At 44.0% G+C, this 19,265-nt stretch overlaps 2 protein-coding genes across 2 annotated transcripts in view; one reads left to right on the forward strand and one right to left on the reverse strand.

The window, feature by feature from the left end:
* The window catches only part of LOC141371289 (NACHT, LRR and PYD domains-containing protein 3-like), a 37,571-nt gene extending 18,513 nt beyond the window's left edge, over positions 1 to 19,058 (reverse strand). The window contains exons 1-5 of the mRNA XM_073885774.1: positions 13,443 to 19,058; positions 12,799 to 12,843; positions 8,512 to 9,988; positions 5,047 to 5,136; positions 615 to 914 (exon numbers count right to left, since the gene is read on the reverse strand). Coding sequence (XP_073741875.1) covers positions 615 to 914; positions 5,047 to 5,136; positions 8,512 to 9,128 — 1,007 coding nt within the window. The 5' untranslated portion in view covers positions 9,129 to 9,988; positions 12,799 to 12,843; positions 13,443 to 19,058. The remainder of the gene's footprint in view (positions 1 to 614; positions 915 to 5,046; positions 5,137 to 8,511; positions 9,989 to 12,798; positions 12,844 to 13,442) is intronic.
* On the forward strand, positions 510 to 1,709 carry TEX13B (testis expressed 13B). The gene is given in 3 exon segments (XM_073885784.1): positions 510 to 965; positions 1,056 to 1,467; positions 1,470 to 1,709. Coding segments are annotated over 3 exon segments (966 nt in total). The 3' UTR covers positions 1,568 to 1,709.
* Positions 19,059 to 19,265: the final 207 nt, after the last annotated feature.

Below are 19,265 nucleotides of genomic sequence, written 5' to 3' on the forward strand. Positions count from 1 at the left end.
GGGGGCGGGGGACAAGTGGGGGGGCGGCGGCGGGGAAGCGGGGGGGCGGGGGACAAGTGGGGGGGCGGCGGCGGGGAAGCGGGGGGGCAGGGGACAAGGGGGGGCGGCGGCGGGGGGGCGGGGACAAGTGGGGGGGCGGCGGCGGGGAAGGGGGGCGCGGGGGACAAGTGGGGGGGCGGCGGCGGGGAAGCGGGGGGGCAGGGGACAAGGGGGGGCGGCGGCGGGGAAGCGGGGGGGCGGGGACAAGTGGGGGGGCGGGGGACAAGTGGGGGGGCGGCGGCGGGGAAGCGGGGGACAAGGGGGGGCGGCGGAGGGGGGGCGGGGGGGAAGCCGGGGGGGCGGAGGGGAAGCAGGAGCAGGAGACGGGGGTTGAAGGGTCGGCAAGGGTGGCGAGGGGGAGCGTGGGGCAGGCGGTGAGGGGGCCAGGGGGCAGGGAGGGACCCTGCAGAGTGGACAACTGGTTGATTCATCCCACAGGGACAGCCAAACCCCTAAGGTGCTCAGTCGTCATGTCCTTGAAACCTGACGACCCCAGTTCTGGGTTCCAGCACAACAGTGTGGTGGCCTTCATCAATGGGAAGATGGCCGGGCACACGAGAGGCCCTGAGTTCTACCTCGAGAATATATCCCTGTCCTGGGAGGAGGTGGAGAACAAGCTCAGGGACATCCTAGAGGACAGCACAGTGCCCAGCCAGGCCAAAGACGCCTGTGCCTGGAGCAGCCTGGCCCTGGGCGTGCGCTTTGCCCGCAGGCAGAGCCAGTTACATGGGCACAGGGTGCACTGGCTGCATGATTTTGCCAAACTGCATAAGTCTGCTGCAGAGGCCTTGGCCACAGACCTAAAGGAGTTCACAGAGCAGCAGGAGATGGAGCGCAAGGAGTCAGCCTTCCGGCTGCGGCAGACACAGGCAAACCTGGCGGAGATACAGAAGGAACAGAAGCTCCTGAGGTGGAAGCTCTTACAGGTTGTAAGATTATCTCTACTTGATCCCCACCCCATCTCCCTGCCCCGTCCCCAGAATGAGTTTCAACCCTGCTCTCCTGTCTCCCAACAGCTGGGGTGTACCAGGGAGCAGGGCCAAGCCTCAGAGGAGCCAGGCCTGGCCACCACCAGTGGGGCTGGGACAGAAGGGGCCTGTGAGGAGGAGGAGGAATCCCAAGCTGCTGCTACCTCTGTTACTGCTGCTGGTGCCACAGGAAGAGAAAGAAGACAGAAGGATGCACTGGGGGCAGAAGCCGCAGAGGAGCTGGGTGGAGGCCTCATGCACCTGGTTGGAGCCATGGACCAGAAAAATTACACCACTGGTGGGCAGAGGGAGGGAGAGCACAGGTCAGTGGAAACAGCCATGTTTTATTTCTCTAGGACCAGAGTCACACCACCACCCCTCCCTGTCCAGCTCCCTACCTCATTCACATACTCCTACTCATGCCCCTCATCCCCCTTCCCACCTGCACCCACACCCACACCCCCACCCGCACCCGCACCTGCACCTGCACCATCCCCACCAGCAGCAACATTCACAGCAGGAGCTCCATCTCAGACAACTCCCAAGAGGAGGCCCTCTGATGGTAGCCAGCGGTCTGATGGGGGGTCCCAGGGAACAGACCCTCAAGAATCCCAAAGAGACAGGAGAGATTCCAAACCCCGTCAGCAGAGAAGACCTCCCATATCTCGCAGGCCTGGGGATTGGGACTGCCCTTGGTGTAAAGCTGTGAATTTTTCAAGGAGGGAAATTTGCTACCGCTGTGGGAGGGGAATCTGGCTGCAAAGCCCTCGGTAATTTTAGAAATGTGAAACCCCTGAACAAAAACATATACCAATGGGAAATCAATTTTCAAGGTTGGGGGGAGGTGAAGGAGGAAACTGGGTGGAGTGGGGGGAGGGGATGGGTGGGAGGTGGGGTGGGAAGTGGAGAGGGTGTAGAGTGACAGGGAGAGACATGTTTTGATTGACCCCCTTTGTGTTCCAGAGCATTAGCATTCCACACCCCAAAAGCACTGTAGCTTCTGTTTGTATGTGTCTCCCTCCCCAACCCTTGTGTCTGGTGGACCCGAGCAGCCATGTATATGGCAACCCACCCCTCTCCCCACCTAGGCTGTATATGATTGGAGCAGGAGTGGCCACCTGACCCATCCTGAGCCAAACAGGTTCTCACACTAGAGAATGTGAACAGAGAGGCAGATTCCATAGTCAGGGTGGTGTTGGGTAAGGAAACAGTGGGTTATTTGGAGTTGGGGCCAAGGCCTGGTACTGGTTGTCAGGGAGCAGGACTGTGTCCTTTATAGAAGCCAAATGTCTTTTAGAGAATGCCAGAATGGGGTCCCAGGGAGCAGATAAGGCACAGAGAAGCAGCACAGGAGTTGATCCTGCAACCCTAAGAGTTGGAGAAATGGTAGCATGACCACTTTTCCATTCTCTGCAATTGTGCAATCGTGAAAATCCAATCTACACAGATCCCCATTTCTTTAAGCTAACTTGAGTGGGTTCCTGTTCTGGGCAACCAGGTTATTTCCAAGTCAGAAATTGGCACCAGAAGAGCAGTTACAAACCATAGGTTGTCAAAGAAACTGTCAGAACTTGGCTGGGGAGAAGTATCAGAGAGTTATGGGTATAGTGAGGATTCCTGCATCCTCACTGTTTCCAGGAATGAATTGGACAGGAAGCTTGTTCATGTTCTGATCAAGTTATATCATGAGAAACGATCAAAACAGGCCTGAGTTAACCCTGGGCTTACAACACAGCAGAGATTTGCCACTCCTAAGAAAATCTTTCAGATCTACAAACAGGGGACACCAGCACCAGGTGCAGACAAGGACTGCTATGGCTGTCTAGCTCCACAACAGGAGAACCCTCCCCAATCCCCAGTGGCAGAACTGGAAACTCCTGCCACTGCCTAAGAGGTGAGTCAGCAACTGATAGTGCCCAGAGGGTTTACTGGTTTAGACCACCGACCAGTGTGGTGCCATCCTGAGGGATTCTCTCTCCCAACCCACCACCAGAGTGATAGTGGGAGGGGAATCTGGCTACAAATCCCTCAGTGAATTCAGAAATGTAGAATAGAACATATCCTAAAGGGAAATCAATTTCCAGGGGGAGGGGGTAAACTGAGAAAGAGGGAGGGGAGAGGATGGTCTGTGTCTCCTTTCTCATGACTGTGAGTGGTGTTGAGGGAGGCTCAATGTATGGGTTAGCCCACAGATGGAAAGATGGTGAGGTTTCACACCTGGACCATAATAAGACAACTAGAAGAGCCCTGGATATTACCCAGGGACTCTCTTGACCTAGGGTCTGAAGCCGTCATGGCCCTGGGACATCTCTACAGCAGCCGGCTGTGACTCTGGGCTGTCTCCTATTGGGGCAGGTGTGGACAACCATCAGGGTTGGGGGCAAGAGCCCTAACTTGCATTTTCAGAAATACCTCTGGGCTCATTTATAGCCTTCTAGGGCAGGGCTCATCTATATCTTTCTAGGGTACTCTTGACACTTGAGAGTGAGTAATTCTTTGTTGCAGGGGGCTATCCAGTACACTGTAGGATGTTTGGCGGAATCCCTGGTCTCTACCCCCTAGGTGTCACAGCCAAAAATGTCTCCAGATATTGCCACACGTCCACTGGAGAGCAAAACTGCCACTGTTTGGGAACCATGGAGGCAAGGAGGTCCTTAGGAGCAGTCAGAACAGGGGGAAGGGAGGTGCAAGTAGAGCATATTCTGCAGTGCCCGTGGCTGCAGGGGAGACCCTAAGATAGGAGGTGAAAGGTGTTCACTGGGTCTGCTATTCACTTTTGATCTCTGAGCAGATCTAGGCTGGGGAGGGGCAGAAGCCAAACCACAAGGACTGGGGAGTAAATAGGAAGCAAGGAAGTGCAGTCAGGGCGAGCTCTTCGAGTAGTTCTGGCTGTGAAGGGAAGGAGTGGGGTTGGATACAGGGCTGAGAGAAGAGGGTTCTTTGGAACAGGGGAGAAACTTGAACCATGGGGAAGGAGACAGCTGAAGAAAGCGGAGGAGACAGACCCCCGCATACTGTATTGGAGGCATGTCCACTGTACTGTTCAATGAAAAAAAATAAGACAGCCAGTTTTGTGTGTGTGAAACAAAACCCCCCAAAGTTCTGTAACTCTGCATATGTATGATATGTATATTATAGATTTATATGTGCCTTTTGTTATTGATGTTATTGATTGATGTTTGACAAAGCATAGAAAAGGTCTGGAAAGACATTTAGCAAACAAGGTATTACCTAGGGAGGGTGAGATCAGGGTCAGGGGATGGTAAGCAGGAGGTGGGGTGTTGGGGATATAAAGTGGGGTGGGGTTTGTCTGGGACAATAGGGTGGAGGGCTTTTAGATCGTTATGTACTTATGTGTTGTGTAAAGTGAAATAAATGCTTACAAAAATAAAAAAAATGAATTTACTGGCTTGGGTAGGATTGGAAAGGCCGCCTCTTCCTCTGGGACAGAAGGGAAGGAGAGCAGACACTGATCTATGCGGTGAGGGGTTTGGAAACAAGGGGGCTTGTGCCTGTGTGCTCCTGATGCGGACTGACAAGCTGACAAGACACCTGAGAGTGAGCAAGAAATGAAGGGCAGGGCAGGGGCGGGGAGATTCTGAGCAATGGTACTTTGGGGAGTAACTACAGGGGATGGGGGTGAGACATGGAGGGAGAGAAAAAGATCACTGAGCTGCACGGAATGGGATGGGACCCAACAAAGAAAACCAAGGAGGACGACAGTGGGAATCTGGAAGGAGAAGGGGGGGTAGGTCCAGGAGGGGCACCAGACACAAATCTCTTAGATGCTTTAATCTGCTACCTACTCCTGCAGCAAAAATAGCACATACAAAAGGGGAAGAGGCTGGAGGGGCCAGCAGGGATCTGTGCCTGACTCTCTACCCCTTCTAGGTTCGTAGCATATCTTATCATTTGCTGTTCCAGTGTGGAGAAGCTGAGCACTAGTTATATTTTGTTTTCAGGTCCGAACAGTGCAGTTTCTAGCAACCTCATCTTTACCTTGCAAATACCTAAGTGTTTAAAGCAAAGTTCAACTTACTTCAGGTCTTTGATTTTACCGTATGGATTACGCAGTGCTTGGCAGGGCACGTGTAGCCGAGACACTGGCAAATTGCACAGCTGGAAGGACCTAAAAGAGATGAAAGAGCAAAAATAATTTACAACAAAATAGTTAAAATTTTAAGTAAAAGGTTAATTTTGGCTTCTGTCACCCTACTAGTATTCATTCACCCCTTCCAAAATCCTTAAGAGGTATTACCCCATTTTGCAGATAAGGAAATTAAGGCACAAAAAAGTTAAGATATTTGCCTAAGGTCACATAGGTAGGAACGGAATGGAGGTTAGCACTCAGGGCTGTCTGACTTCAAAGCCCAAGCCATGTTACTGTGTGCCAGGTACCAAGGTAAGCACTTTACATAGACAAATCATCTTATCAGGTCCTCAACACAGGGATGGATATTTTAATCATTTTGCAGATGCTCAGAGAAGTCAAGTAACTTGCCCAAGCTATCTTTATAATATAACTATTTCTTGGTTGTCAGTACTAATAGAAAAATTAACTATAATTGAAAACTAGAAAAGTTCATATGGTACTTTTATTTTTAATTATTTTTTATAAATTTTTTAAAGGTTTTATTTGACAGAAATAGGACAAGTAGGGGGGAGCAGCAGGGAGAGGGAGAAGCAGGCTCCCTGCCGATCAGGGAGCCCGATGTGGGGCTCAATCCCAAGACCCTGGGATCATGACCTGAGCCGAAGGCAGACGCCTAATGACTGAGCCACCCAGGTGCCCCTTCTTTTTAATTTTTTTGAGGAACACCCAAAGAAAACAAACACTAATTCAAAAATATATATGCACCCGTATGTTTAGAGCAGTATTATTTACAATAGCCACATTATGGAAGCCACCCAAGTGTCCATCGATGGATGGATGGATAAAGAAGATGTGGCAAATACATACAATGGAATATTAGCCATAAAAAAGAATGAAATCTTGCCATTTTGCAACAACATGGATGGGCCTAGAGGGTATTGTGCTAAGTGAAAGCAGAGAAAGACAAATACCACACAATTTCATATGTGGAATTTAAGAAATAAATGAACAAAGAAAAAAAGGCAAAAACAGACTCTTAAATGGAACAAATTGGTGGTTGCCAGAGGGGAGGTGGGTGGGGGATGGGTGAAATAGATGAAGGCGATTAAGAGTGCACTTCTGGTGATGAGCACTGAGTAGGGAATTGTTGAATCACTATACAGTACACCTGAAACTGTATGTCAATTATATTTGAACAACAAAAAAAACTAGAAAAGTTCAATAGTAAAATCTCAAGTCAACATGCTTATGAAAGGAATATTTTGGGTTAAATTTTGAAGAAAGTTTAACTCTGATAAAGGCAACAGGGTTAAGATAGGGACTCCCATTTAAGGCTGATTTTCTGGAAGTCTAGAATGAACCAGAAGCTCCTTTTTGTTTCCATCAGTGTTTAAAAATTCTCAGTGTATTTGTCCATTATTTTATTTTACAATATACATCTGGATTGAAACTGTCATGAATTTGTCAAGACACTAGACAAGGTCCTTTGTAATTCTGAGTCCATGTAACTTCTCTTACCCCTTCCACTCTAATCCCAAACACAACTCTTGCTGCACTTTCCTTCCCCCCCTCACCTCCCTTCAACACACATATCCCATGCTCATTTCTATCTCTATGCTACTGCCCAATGAGGAAATAACAACTATCAGAGAAAAGACGGGTTAACTCACTCCCCAATCTCTTCTTCTCAAGGTCCCCTACCCCTCAGCTGGTCTCACAACTAAAGGATTCCAATATCCTTTTTTTTTTTTTTTTTTTTTTTTTGGAGAGAGAGCGCACGTGCACAAGTGGGGGGGCAGAGGGAAAGAGAACCTTTTTTTTTTTTAAAGATTCTATTTGAGAGAGAGAGACACAGCGAGAGAGAGGGAACACAAGCAGGGGGAGTGGGAGAGGGAGAAGCAGGCCTCCTGCCGAGCAGGGAGCCCGATGTGGGGCTCGACCCCAGGACCCTGGGACCATGACCTGAGCCGAAGGCAGACACCCAACAACTGAGCCACCCAGTCTTAAGCCAGCTCCACACTCAGCAGAGAGCTCGATCTCACAACCCTGAGATTGTGACCTGAGCGGAAATCAAGAGTCAGACGCTTAACCAACTGAGTCACCCAGGCACCCCAGCACTGTTCATCTTAACCCAAGTATTGAGAAAAGACTTATGACCAGTGGCATTTTCTAGATAACACAGGTATAAATCTTTTTTTTTAAAGATTTTTTTTAACTTATTTATTCATGAGAGAGAGAGAGAGAGAGAGGCAGAGGGAGAAGCAGGCTCCCAAGGAGCAGGGAGCCTGATGTGGGACTCGATCCCAGGACTCTGGGATCGTGACCTGAGCCGAAGGCAGACGCTTAACCATCTGAGCCACCCAGGCGCCCAACACAGGTATAAATCTTCTTGGCTGCTTTAGTCAATAAGTCAGTAGAACTCTGTTTTTAGTATACAGAATCTGTATTATTTAAGTGGTTTACTGAAGCCTCTTTGACCTTCTTTGTGAAGGTGCAAGCTCTGGACCCTTTGTGAAGGTGCAAGCCTGATGGAAAAAGCCCAGGCTTTACGGCAATATACACAGGAGTGCAGTTCTGACCCTTACCAACCTGGAGCTCTTTGAGGTCTCAATGATAAAGTATATGTAGAGGAGAGTGATTCAGTGTTAAGTTTACCACCTTTTTAAGAATAGTCATTGACACCAAAATAGCAGAGTCCTCAATGATAATCTTGATTACTTACATGCTCATAACACTTTATAATTATAGAGCACATTCACAGAGTGACAGAGAAGACTAATACACACACATTTATAGTGGCTAGCACAGTGCCTGGCATATAGTAAGTGCTCAGAAATGTTAACTTTCCCTCATTGTCTACCGAAGCTAGTGTTCAATATGTGATAGATAGTCAATAAATCCTTATTGGGGTGACTGACATAAAATAGGGAAAGTGGAGATGATTCATTTATCAATAATGCTCAAAATGATCATGTGCCTGAATACTTGAAATAAACAAGAGGGCGCCTGTGTGGCTCAGATGGTTAAGCATCTGCCTTCGGCTCAGGTCATGATCCCAGGGTCCTGGGATCAAGTCCCGTGGAGCCTGCTCCTCCCTCTGCCTCTCTCTCTCTCTCTCTCTCTCTCTGTCGCTCATGAATAAATAAATAAAATCTTTAAAAAAAAAGAAATAAGAATGACTATTTTTTCTCAAGGCCAAAATATTGGAGAAAATACATTCATATACTCACTGATTGTCAAGCCTGGTGGCATGAATGCGGAGGCTCGTTCTTCCTCCTCAAATCCAAGTAGGTGCTGAGACTTCAGAGACACTGACAGGTGACTGTGACTGCTTTTTACACAGAATGACAGAGCCAGAATGTCCGTTTTTGTATAGGTAGGTTGAAGCAATGTAATTGACTAAATCATCAGTTATCCTTTTTTGCATATTCTTCTTCCTGAATCTCATACAAACAGTGAAACAAGTCTGTTGGCTCAATCTGTAACCTAGAAGATTTATCCTTTATTTCTTTCTCAGTCCACTTCAATAACTCCTCTTGACGTCCTGGAGAGACTTTTCTTCCAAAAGTAGTTTCCACGGCCTTTCCCTTTCCTTTATGTAAGAGGCCAAATAAGAACTGTATCGTTAGTGATGAAAACCCTTTTCCATACTGTTGGATTATTTCTTGCCACGTTCTCCCCACTTGATCAAAAAACATCCAGTTGCTGTCATTCTTCAGGGCATAGAACACAGCAGTCAAGAACTCTTGGAAACTGAAGTGAAGGAAAGCGTAGATGTTGACACCTCCTTCAGTTTTTTTCAAAAAGTGATTTAGAAAAGTGCAATTGATATCATATACTCCTATCCCATGTCTCCTGAGGTCACTGACCTGAACTAGGACCTGCTGGTTCTGCAGTCCCCCTGCAGCCAAAGAGCAAAGGCCCCACAGGCAACTTTGTCCCTTCCACACCCAGATGCCTGGAAGGGTTTTGAGGCACTTGGAAAAGTAGAACAGATACACATCAGTCATGGTCTGAAGTGACCTCATAAGAGCCCTGTCACCATCTCCCTGTGACTATAGGACCCTGCAAATCATCCAGGTGATGATGGGAAGAGAGGACATAATGTCAAGGCTTTCATTTTGTCGAAGCTCATAAAAGACCCTCGTTGCTGCATTGGCACCTGAAAACTGACTCAAGAAATACGCTCTCTTTTCAGCATCTGTAAACCATACAATCTCTGCCTGGGTAGGTTGTTTGTTAACAGAGAGTGGAGCTTCTTCATGGTTGTAGGCCGGGCAGTTATCAGCAGGGAAGATTTGGCGAACAGTTTTCTTCCTCACAAAACTACATAAGAGGGTCTCTACTGGCTTCTTCTCCTGGAAATTAGCACTAAGATCCCCTCTCTGGTTACCTACAGAGTACTGAAGCTCAGGGAATCCATCGAGAATGAACAGAAGCTTCTCTGTATATACAAGAATAATGTCCAGGATTGGTCCATCTATATCTTGAAAAGTGTTAATGATCAGGTCGGCAGCACTCAGGTTAGCAATATGGCTTATTTCTCTGCAGCGTACATAGATGAGATAGTCAGACCTGCCTGGAGTGACCATTCCTGACTGCCAGTCGAACATGAACTTGGGTACTACAGCCGTTTTCCCAATCCCCGCACATCCCTGAAGAACCACAGCTTGGGAGGAGCTGGAGCCCTCTTCATCGGGAACAAATACATGTTCCATATCGATAAAATTACCTTGTTGAGGAATCCCATACGGTGTCTTTTCTGATATACCATGTTCTTTTACAACAAGCAGTCATGACTCTATGTGTTTGCCATGGTGATAACATTTATAGACTCCTATGTTTAGGTATTTTTCTTTTAGATGTTTTCTAAATATTTCCTGGTATTCTAATGACGTGACACCAAGAGTTAGTAATCACAGAATCCGAGACAACAGTACAAACAACTGTAACTCATACCACCCTCTCCACTAGGACATCTTAAAAGGTCCTCCAATTTTACATGTCTAGACCTGAGCTCTTGATTTCTACATGGCTGCCCCCCTCAAAAAAGAAAAAAAAAAAAAACCCTCCCCAGGCATTTCATCTCAGTTAAATGGTGCCACCAAGTTGCTCAGAAAAATGTTAGGAGTCATTCTTTATTTCTTTTTCTCCTCTTGAATCCTCCATATTCAATCAATTAGCAAGGCCTATTATTTATACCTCCAAAATAAGCCTCCAATTCCTTTATTTATCTCTACATCCTCAAATACCACCCAAGTACAAGGCACTATCAACTCTTTCCTGGACTGCTGAAATAGCCTCCTACTCATCTACTCTAGCTTATCTATGGCTCCCCTCCACACAGCAGCCAACATGATCTTCTAAAAATACCAATTACATCATGTGACTGCCATGCCCAAAACCTTTCAAGAGCTTTTCATTGCAGGGGTGCCTGGGTGGCTCAGTCGGTTAAGCGGCTGCCTTCGGCTCGGGTCATGATCCTGGGGTCCTGGGATCGAGCCCCGCGTCAGGCTCCCTGCTCAGCAGAGAGCCTGCTTCTCCCTCTCTGCCTGCCTCTCTGCTTACTTGTGCCCTCTATCTCTCTGTCAAATAAATAAAATAAAATCTTTAAAAAAAAAAAGCTTTTCACTGCACTTCATATAAAATCTAAAACTCTTATCTTACAAGGTGTACCGCAAATCACTCTCCTCAGACCCTACACTCAAGCCACATTAGCCTGCTTTCAGTTTCTAACAAATGCCAAGTTCTCTCCCACTTTAGGGCCTTTCCACTAGCTAGTGGTAAGAGTTGATCTTCTTTTTTTTTTTAATTTTTTATTGTTATGTTAATCACCATATATTACATCATTTGTTTTGGTGTAGTGTTCCATGATTCATTGTTTGTGCATAACACCCAGTGCTCCATGCAGAACGTGCCCTCTTTAATACCCATCACCAGGCTAACCCATCCCCCTACCCTCCTCCCCTCTAGAACCCTCAGTTTGTTTTTCAGAGTCCATCATCTCTCATGGTTCGTCTCCCCCTCTGACTTACTCCCCTTCATTCTTCCTCTCCTGCTATCTTCTTCGTTTTCTTAAGAGTTGCTCTTCTTGTGGAGAGCTTTTCCTCATCCTTCAGATCTCAACTTAAACATTACTTCCTAGAAGAGTACTTGCCCGACCACTCCATTTAAAGCAGATCCTCTCTATTATTCCTTTTCCCGGCACCCTGTTTTCGCTTTATAGCTCTTATCACAATTTATACTTGTGTTGTTCATTTTTTCACTGTCTTTCCCACTAAACAATAATCTACATGAAGACAGGGACCTTATTTGTATTCTTCACCATAATACCTTAAGTACCTAGCATGGTGCCTGGCACATAGTAGACACTCAATAAGTAATTATTGAATACGGCTATAAATGCTTTTGAATTAAAAACAAGTCACTTATTACTTCCTATTCTGTGCCAGACACTTTACTAGGCTCTTTATATACATTTCTGATTTAATTCTTACCATAGTCCCACGAAGTAGGTATTATCCACATTTTATAGTTAAGGACATTGAAACTTATAACCAGGGTTATGAGTTCATGGGTGTAAATCTGTGCACGGGTCTCGTGCTCAGAAGGAACCATGGGTGTAATGCTCTGCTGTTGCTATTTTGAAATTCTGAATACTTTTGAATAAGGGGTCCTGCCTTTTCATTTTGCACCACAGCCCACCAATTATGTAGCCAGTCCTGCTTATTGCATTAGATAAGCTGTCCAAGGTTCAACAGCTAGTAAGTGGTAGAGACTTAATTAAGATTAAGGTTTGTCTAAAGCCATGGTCTCTATGCTTAAATACCATACTACATAGCTTTTCACTTTCTGCAACTAGAAAAAATAATCCAAGGAGTCAGTTATCAAGTTTAAACTTCTGTTAGGTGAATGTCTAAGCTGTCATTTCCCAAATAACTGTTCCTTGGAGCACTATTTTGCAAGATATTAATAAGAGAGCTGTAGAAAAGAAGTCCAGTGGTCAAATAAGTTAAGGGGAATGCACCCTTTGTCTCCTTTTAGAGTTTCTCAATGCATGTTAGCATGTGAAAGGATCTGAAATGGCCTATGGTAAAAAAAGAAAAAAACAAAAAAGGCTGTTTAATTTGGTTTAATCCAGCACTCTCTAGTCTTAAATGACTATAGAACCCTTTCCTAAGAGCGAAGTTATTATCTCCTGGACCACAGTGCTCTGTAGAACTGCTTGGGGAATGCTGATCCAGAGAAGTGGTGGCAAACTTCCTCTGTAAAATTCTGCAAATAGTTTAGGCTTTGGGGTCTCTGTTGCCCTTATTCAACTCTGTCATCTTAGCTTGAAGGTGGCCATAGACAATATGTAAATGAGTGGGCATGGCTGGTTCTAGTAAAACTTTATTTACAAAAACAGGCCCCTGGCTTGATTTGGCCCACTAGCTGTAACTTGCTGGCCTCAACTTAGAGTCTGTTCTAGCCATAAAGTTCGTACATATGGTGCCTGATCACCATCAGTGGTCCTTCTAGTATTCAAATATCTACTCTATGTGATATAAAAGTCCTATTTGTTATAAGATATCAATGGTTGCTGTCCAGTGAATATGGGGGGGGGGGGAGATGGGAATGGAATGCGGATGAGAAGCCAGGTTTATAGGAGGCATTTTTCACAAAACAAAAGGAGAGTAAAAGAGAGAAAACATCTACCTGTGAGATCCTTCCATGAATATGGAGCCTGAGAATTTGAAGCAGCTGTGGGAGGAAAGAGTTGGTATATGTTAAGAAAAAAAGTAAAAGAGTAGCACAAATACACCTTCATATCGAAACACGAAATATACAGAAATTTAGCCACCCTGTTAACAGCAATTCCCACTGTTCCCCAGACAGAAATACAAGGAAGTAAGTCACCTCACATCTATTCCAACCCACCCACAAAATTGTTTTATAACTAATGTGAGACCTTCACACACATATATTTAGGATATAAACAATTACATTTATATGCTCTGTAAGGAAAATTTTAGGCATTAACTTAAAGAGGCATACATTATTTGAAGTGACTGTTTCTGGTATTTTGCTTTCCACTGAGCATTAGCCTATTGCTTTTGTTGAAGCTTCTGTTAAGCTGAACTTGTTAATGAGAAATAAGACATTGCTGATGTTAGTGTGACAGATATATACAATGACCTACAATTTAAATACGTATACACATAGACTCAACCCAAATACTTACATATATAGGTATATAGAGAGAAATACACAAAGGCAGACATGCGTGCCTACATACACACACGCACGTGTGCACGCACACACAGCCCCCACATTTCTATAGGTTTTTAGTACTTGCATACCTTTTAAAAGCAAGAGTGAGATTTATACTTGGGAGAAGGTGTGACTAACGAGGTGGAGAGGAGGAAGCAGACTCTGGAGAGGCAGATATTGGAATGTCACAGAAATGGGCAGGCAAGTGAGTGGTCCGTTGAAGATAACCAATTTCTATTCCTCATAAGTAAATATTCCTTGGAGTTCAGGAATCAGCCACAAGGGAAGGACGGAAGGACTCCAGCAATCTTCGCTCTTTGCTCTTTTGTGCTGTCTCCTGTGAAAATCTGTGGTTACAGTAAAGGGAGAGATTTGAGGGTCTTTTAGGATTAAAAATGCTTTGGGGATCATGGAAAACAGTAGAAACCACAGTTGCCTCTTCTCTTTTCTTTTTCCTCACTTCAGAAAACACAAAAATTGTGGAGACATTTTCAAGAGATTATTAATGGGTAAATATCATATCCATGTAATGTCTCAATATATATACACCTATACACATGCAACACAATGTTAAAGATTCAAAGAAAATTCCTGAAGTCCATGAGGAGAAGTAGGAGAAAAAGAATGAACAGGATTAGCTAGATTATACCCTCTCCTACCTCATCCAGTTACTCACCTTTCTGTTCAGACAATAAACTCCAAGTACAAGCAGGTTCCACATCTTTTCTTTTCTTTTGACTGTTCATCCTAGCAAATCAAGACGACTGTAATCCAAAACAGAAAGGATGACTGAAAGGCCTAGTGGAGGCTCAAAGTAAAAAGGAACTCAAGAAAGATGACTCAAGGCGTTACAGAGTTGGGGAAGAAAGAAGGCCCAATAATCAAGTAGATTGCTAGGGTGGGACTATGGAGTCACAAGAAGATAGATCAAAACCAACAGTCTTTAACTTGAAGAGGAGAAAAACTAAAAGAGGGTAGAATGCCTGTAAACTTTTGAACAGTACGAATATGGGAAATGTGAAATTGGGCTCTGAATTGGGTTACTAAAGGAAGCACTGGATTTAGACAGTACACCTCTAATGTCTAGGGTCAAGATAAAAAAGAAGGACTGTGTCTTTCCACAGCATATTTTTGGTGCCATTAATAAAGAATTCTAAGACCATAGATTGGAATACTGTGGTATATAAGAGAAACAGTCTACAGTGTTAGGGGACATAGGCCCTAGTTCCATTTCTACAGCTATGGACCTATGGACCTTGAGTAAGATTCTTCTACTTTCTGGATCTGTTTTATTTTCACAAGGGCTGAGGGAAATGTTAGCCCAGGTTTCTTCCAGGTCGAACACTATAAGATCAGTGGTTCTCAGTCCTAGCTGCATATGAAGATCACCTTCATTATCACCCTCCAGAAATTTTTTGCACTATTACTATCACTTTCTAACACACTTGGTAATTTTCTTATGTACACCGCTTGTTGTTCATTTTTATTCTTTCCCACCTAAATTGAATTATTGGCCCCAATTTTCAGCCTTTGCCATGAACTCTGCAAGTCCACACAACAGAAGTGAGGCTTTTTTCCCCACCTCCCGTGCTTGAGCTCAGCCTTGAGACTTGCTTTGGCTAATGAAATATACACAGATGTGACTCAAGCAGGGGCTTGAAATATGCTTGCACAGTTGGACACGTCCCCTCTTGTGATTCTACCACTGGCAGGAGATGAGCCAGGAGAGACACAAGTGCCAACTAGTCCAGTGGTCTGAGGAGAAATGCATGAGGCAGAACCACACCAGTTTACTCACCATCCTGAAGCAATTAAAGTAGTCACTCCAACCTAAATCAGTTGCCCCACAAGGCCCTGCTTAATCAGCTGACTCCTGGCTGGACTCCAGAAATGTGAGAGTAAGTGCTTAATAAGTTCTTAGTTTTTCATGCCACTAAGATTTTATAATTGTTGCTACGTATCATTGTGACAATAGCTGACTGATATATCTTGCTAGGAAGTAAATGCCTAGGAAGTGTTTGGCACACAGAAGACATTAAATGTTTAGCGAGTAAGTTGGATGAATGAATAAAGGCTTTTTAAGAAAGAAATCCAAGGCCTAGTCTGCATTCCTGATAAATTAAATCAGAATATTTGATGATGAGGTTTGGCATCGATTTTTTTTTTTAAGCTTCCCAGGTGATTCTAATACTCAGCCAGGGGAGAGAGCCACTGTTCAAAGATTCAGTTATTTTTGATAGAGGAGAGTGTACTGGTGATGCACACAGGCTTTGGGATCAAACAGAAGTGTTCAAGCCCTGACTCTACCACTTACTATGTGACAACCATTGAATTAACATCTCTAAACCTCAGACTCCTCAACTGTTAAATAGGAATAACAACAGTACTTTCCTTATAAGGTTATTATGAACATTAAATGAGATAATGCATATAAAGTCTTCAATACACTACATGGTACAGAGCAGAGGCTCAATAATCCTAAACCATGGCCAATATTGGCATTGCTCTATCATTTGATATGGAGTAGAAATGTCTTTGAATTCACGTAGACCTTACTTAAATTTCATTTCCACTGCTTTCTAGCAATATGTTCAGTAGATTGCTTAAAGTCTGAGACTACAGTAGCCCATCTGTAAAATATGGTGATAATAATAACAATTTCATTAATATGTTGTCAGGATTAAATTAGATGACATACATAAAACATTTAGCACTGGACCAAATGCAATATAAATAATATGAGATGGAAAACAAGCTGACATTTATTATAACTAACCGAAAGAAGTTACATTCCATTAAAATCTCCACGTAACAACTTCATTCTTACGAGATGGAATGTTCCCAGCACAGTGTTATAGTTCCATGCCCCAGACTCTTTTCCCAATTACTAGGAATATCATGCCCTCCACAACAAAGAAACAATCCTCCAATCACAAATTGCTCCGGTAAGTGTTCCGGCCCTCAGGTAATGATGCTGGAGGGATGCATGGCCACTTACACTCTTCCTGGGAAATTTCAACCATGCCCATTATTTCACTCATCCTTATAACCTCTAATTGTTTATCCCAGTCTAGCCCTCTACTCTGCAATCTACATTTATACATCTGAAGATTTATTCAACATCTCCACTTGGATGTTAACGTCCATCTTTTTCTTACCTCCTTTATTTGGTTTGTCCAGCATTCTTTCACTGATCTGTGTTCTGGTAAGAAACCCTAGCCCTCTTAGTGAAATTATCAGATTCTCTGTGCCTGAATTTAAAAGCCTGAGGGGAGACTTATAAGGACTAAGTTGCTGTTACCCAAATACTCCAAGCTTCCTTAGTTCTGGACCTCCTTGAGTGCCTTGTTTTTCAGCATTTCCTTTGGTTTTGATCAACTCCAGTAGTCTTCCAAAAATCAGAACCAAGTTCTATTGCCTGCAGCTAAAAAAAAATCCCTGACATAGAAATTATACCAGAGAGTGAGTTACAGTCAACAGACCTTTGGGGAGATTATGGGGGTATTTTATAACTGGTTATTAGACTGAGTAAAAGGCTGTGAGATTCCAGGATAGGAAAGCAGTATCCATTGTACTAGGATCTCCATTAGAACATATCACATCTTGGGGCGCCTGGGTGGCTCAGTCGTTAAGCATCTGCCTTGGGCTCGGGTCATGATCCCAGGGTCCTGGGATCGAGCCCCGCATCGGGCTCCCTGCTCCGCGGGAAGCCTGCTTCTCCCACTCCCACTCCCCCTGCTTGTGTTCTCTCTCTCGCTGTCTCTGTCAAATAAATAAAATCTTTTTTCTAAAAAAAAAAAAACCAACATATCACATCTTTAAAGCAAAGTAGTACAAGATGCCCTCTCCCAGAAGACAAATCAAGGTAAGAGGTCTCCTCTGGGCAGCTGAATTACAAAAGGGTAAAATGGTGCTTCTTCTTCTGGGCTGAGTCAGTACTGAACTAGGGAACACAGGTTAGACAGCAGGATATGGGCTAATTTCAGTCCCCATTCAGATGCTTGGCTATGTGCCTCTTCAGTCAACAAACTACACAACTTTTCATGGTGACTCTACATGGTATGCATGCTGCCAAAAATAGGAGAGAAATGCTACAAATTTAAACATCAAATTTCAACTCCGGGCCTAAAATGAGACTCTGCTTTTTTTAATTGAGATTTAATTCACATATCATAAAATTCACCCCTTTAAAGTATACAATTCAATGATTTGTAGTATCTTCATAAAGTTTTGCAACCATCAGTATCTAATCCCAGAACATTTTCATCACCCCAAAAAGACACTGTGCCCTTTAAGCAAACACTCCCCATTCTCCCCATCCCACGTTCCCTAGCAACCACAATTCTGCTTTCTGTCTCTAAGGATTTGTCTATTCTGGACATTTCATATAAACAGAATAATACAATAATGGTCTCGTGTCTGGCTTCTTTCACTTAGCGTGTTTTCAAGGTTCATCCATGTTATAGCATGTATCAGTACTTCATTTCTATTTATAACTGAATAATAATCTATTCCAGATTCACTAGTATGGCTATAATTTTAAAAATGGTATGGATGTGGAGAAACTGGAACCCTCATTTATTGCTCATGGGAATATAAAACGGTGCAGCCACTGTGGAAAAGTTTGGCAGGACCTCAATAAGTTAAACATACAATTACCATATGACCTGGCAATTCCCCTCCCAGGTATATATCCAAAAGAACTGAAAACAGGTATTTAAACAAAAATTTGCACAAGGATATTCACAGCAGCACTATACACAAGAGCAGAAAGGTGGAAACAATCCTAATGTCCATCGACTGATGTACCAATAAACAAAATGCAGTATATACTTACAATGAAATATAATTCAGCCATAATAAGGCACAAAGTATTGATATGTGCTACAACATGGATGAACCTTGAAAACATGCTAAGTGAAAGAAGCCAGACACAAAAGGCCACATATTGCATGATTCCATTTATATGAAATGTACAGAAAAGGCAAATTCGTAGACACAGAAAGTACATTTAGTGGTTGCTAGGAATTGAGAGAAAGGAGGAATCAGTAGTAACTGTTAATGGTTACAGGATTTCTGCCTGGGGTGCTGGAAATATTCGGGAACCAGGTAGTAGTGATGGCTGCACAGCATTGTAAATATACTAGAAATCACTAAATTGTACACTTTAAAAGGGTGGATATAATAGTACATACTTAAAATCAATATCAATTAAATAAAATCAATAAACCAAACTTACTGTGGCAATCATTTTGCAATATATACATATATCAAATCATTATGTTGTACACCTAAAACTAATAAAATATTATATGTCAATTTTATCTCAATTAACATGGGCTGCCTGGGTGGCTTAGTCGTTAAGTGTCTGCCTTCGGCTCAGGTCATGGTCCCAGGGTCCTGGGATTGAGCCCCACATCGGGCTCCCTGCCCAGCGGGGAGCCTGCTTCTCCCTCTCCTCCCTGATCGTGTTCTCTCTCACTGTCTCTGTGTCTGTCTCTCAAATAAATAAAATCTTTTAAAAAAATAAAATAAAAGTTCTCATCATAAGAAAAAAATTTCTGGGTGTGGGGCACCGTCGGCCACGCGGGCCAGGCGGCAGGGTCTGCGGGCCAGTTGCTGGGCTCTTCAAGGTGCAACAGAGCCTATGAGGTGAAGATGAATGAAGGTTGTCCTGATGTTTTCCAGAAACTGTTCACAGGATGGCTCTGATAAAACCACTAGGAGCACAAATGAGCATATAGGTAGCTACAGATGAATGTTCAAGTGCAAAACTATCGTGGTTAAAATTCATTGCCTCAAAGGCATGCAACTGGAAGGAAAAAAGAATTGGTCAAGAAGACATGAATTGAAACAGAAGAAGATTAATACTTAACATTGATCACCTCACAATAAATTATGTAGAAAAATTT

The sequence above is a fragment of the Callorhinus ursinus genome, unplaced genomic scaffold (genome assembly GCF_003265705.2).
Source record: "Callorhinus ursinus isolate GAN/ISIS: 27379988/994484 unplaced genomic scaffold, GSC_fseal_2.0 scaffold65, whole genome shotgun sequence".
In the NCBI taxonomy this organism is placed as follows: Eukaryota; Metazoa; Chordata; class Mammalia; order Carnivora; family Otariidae; genus Callorhinus; species Callorhinus ursinus.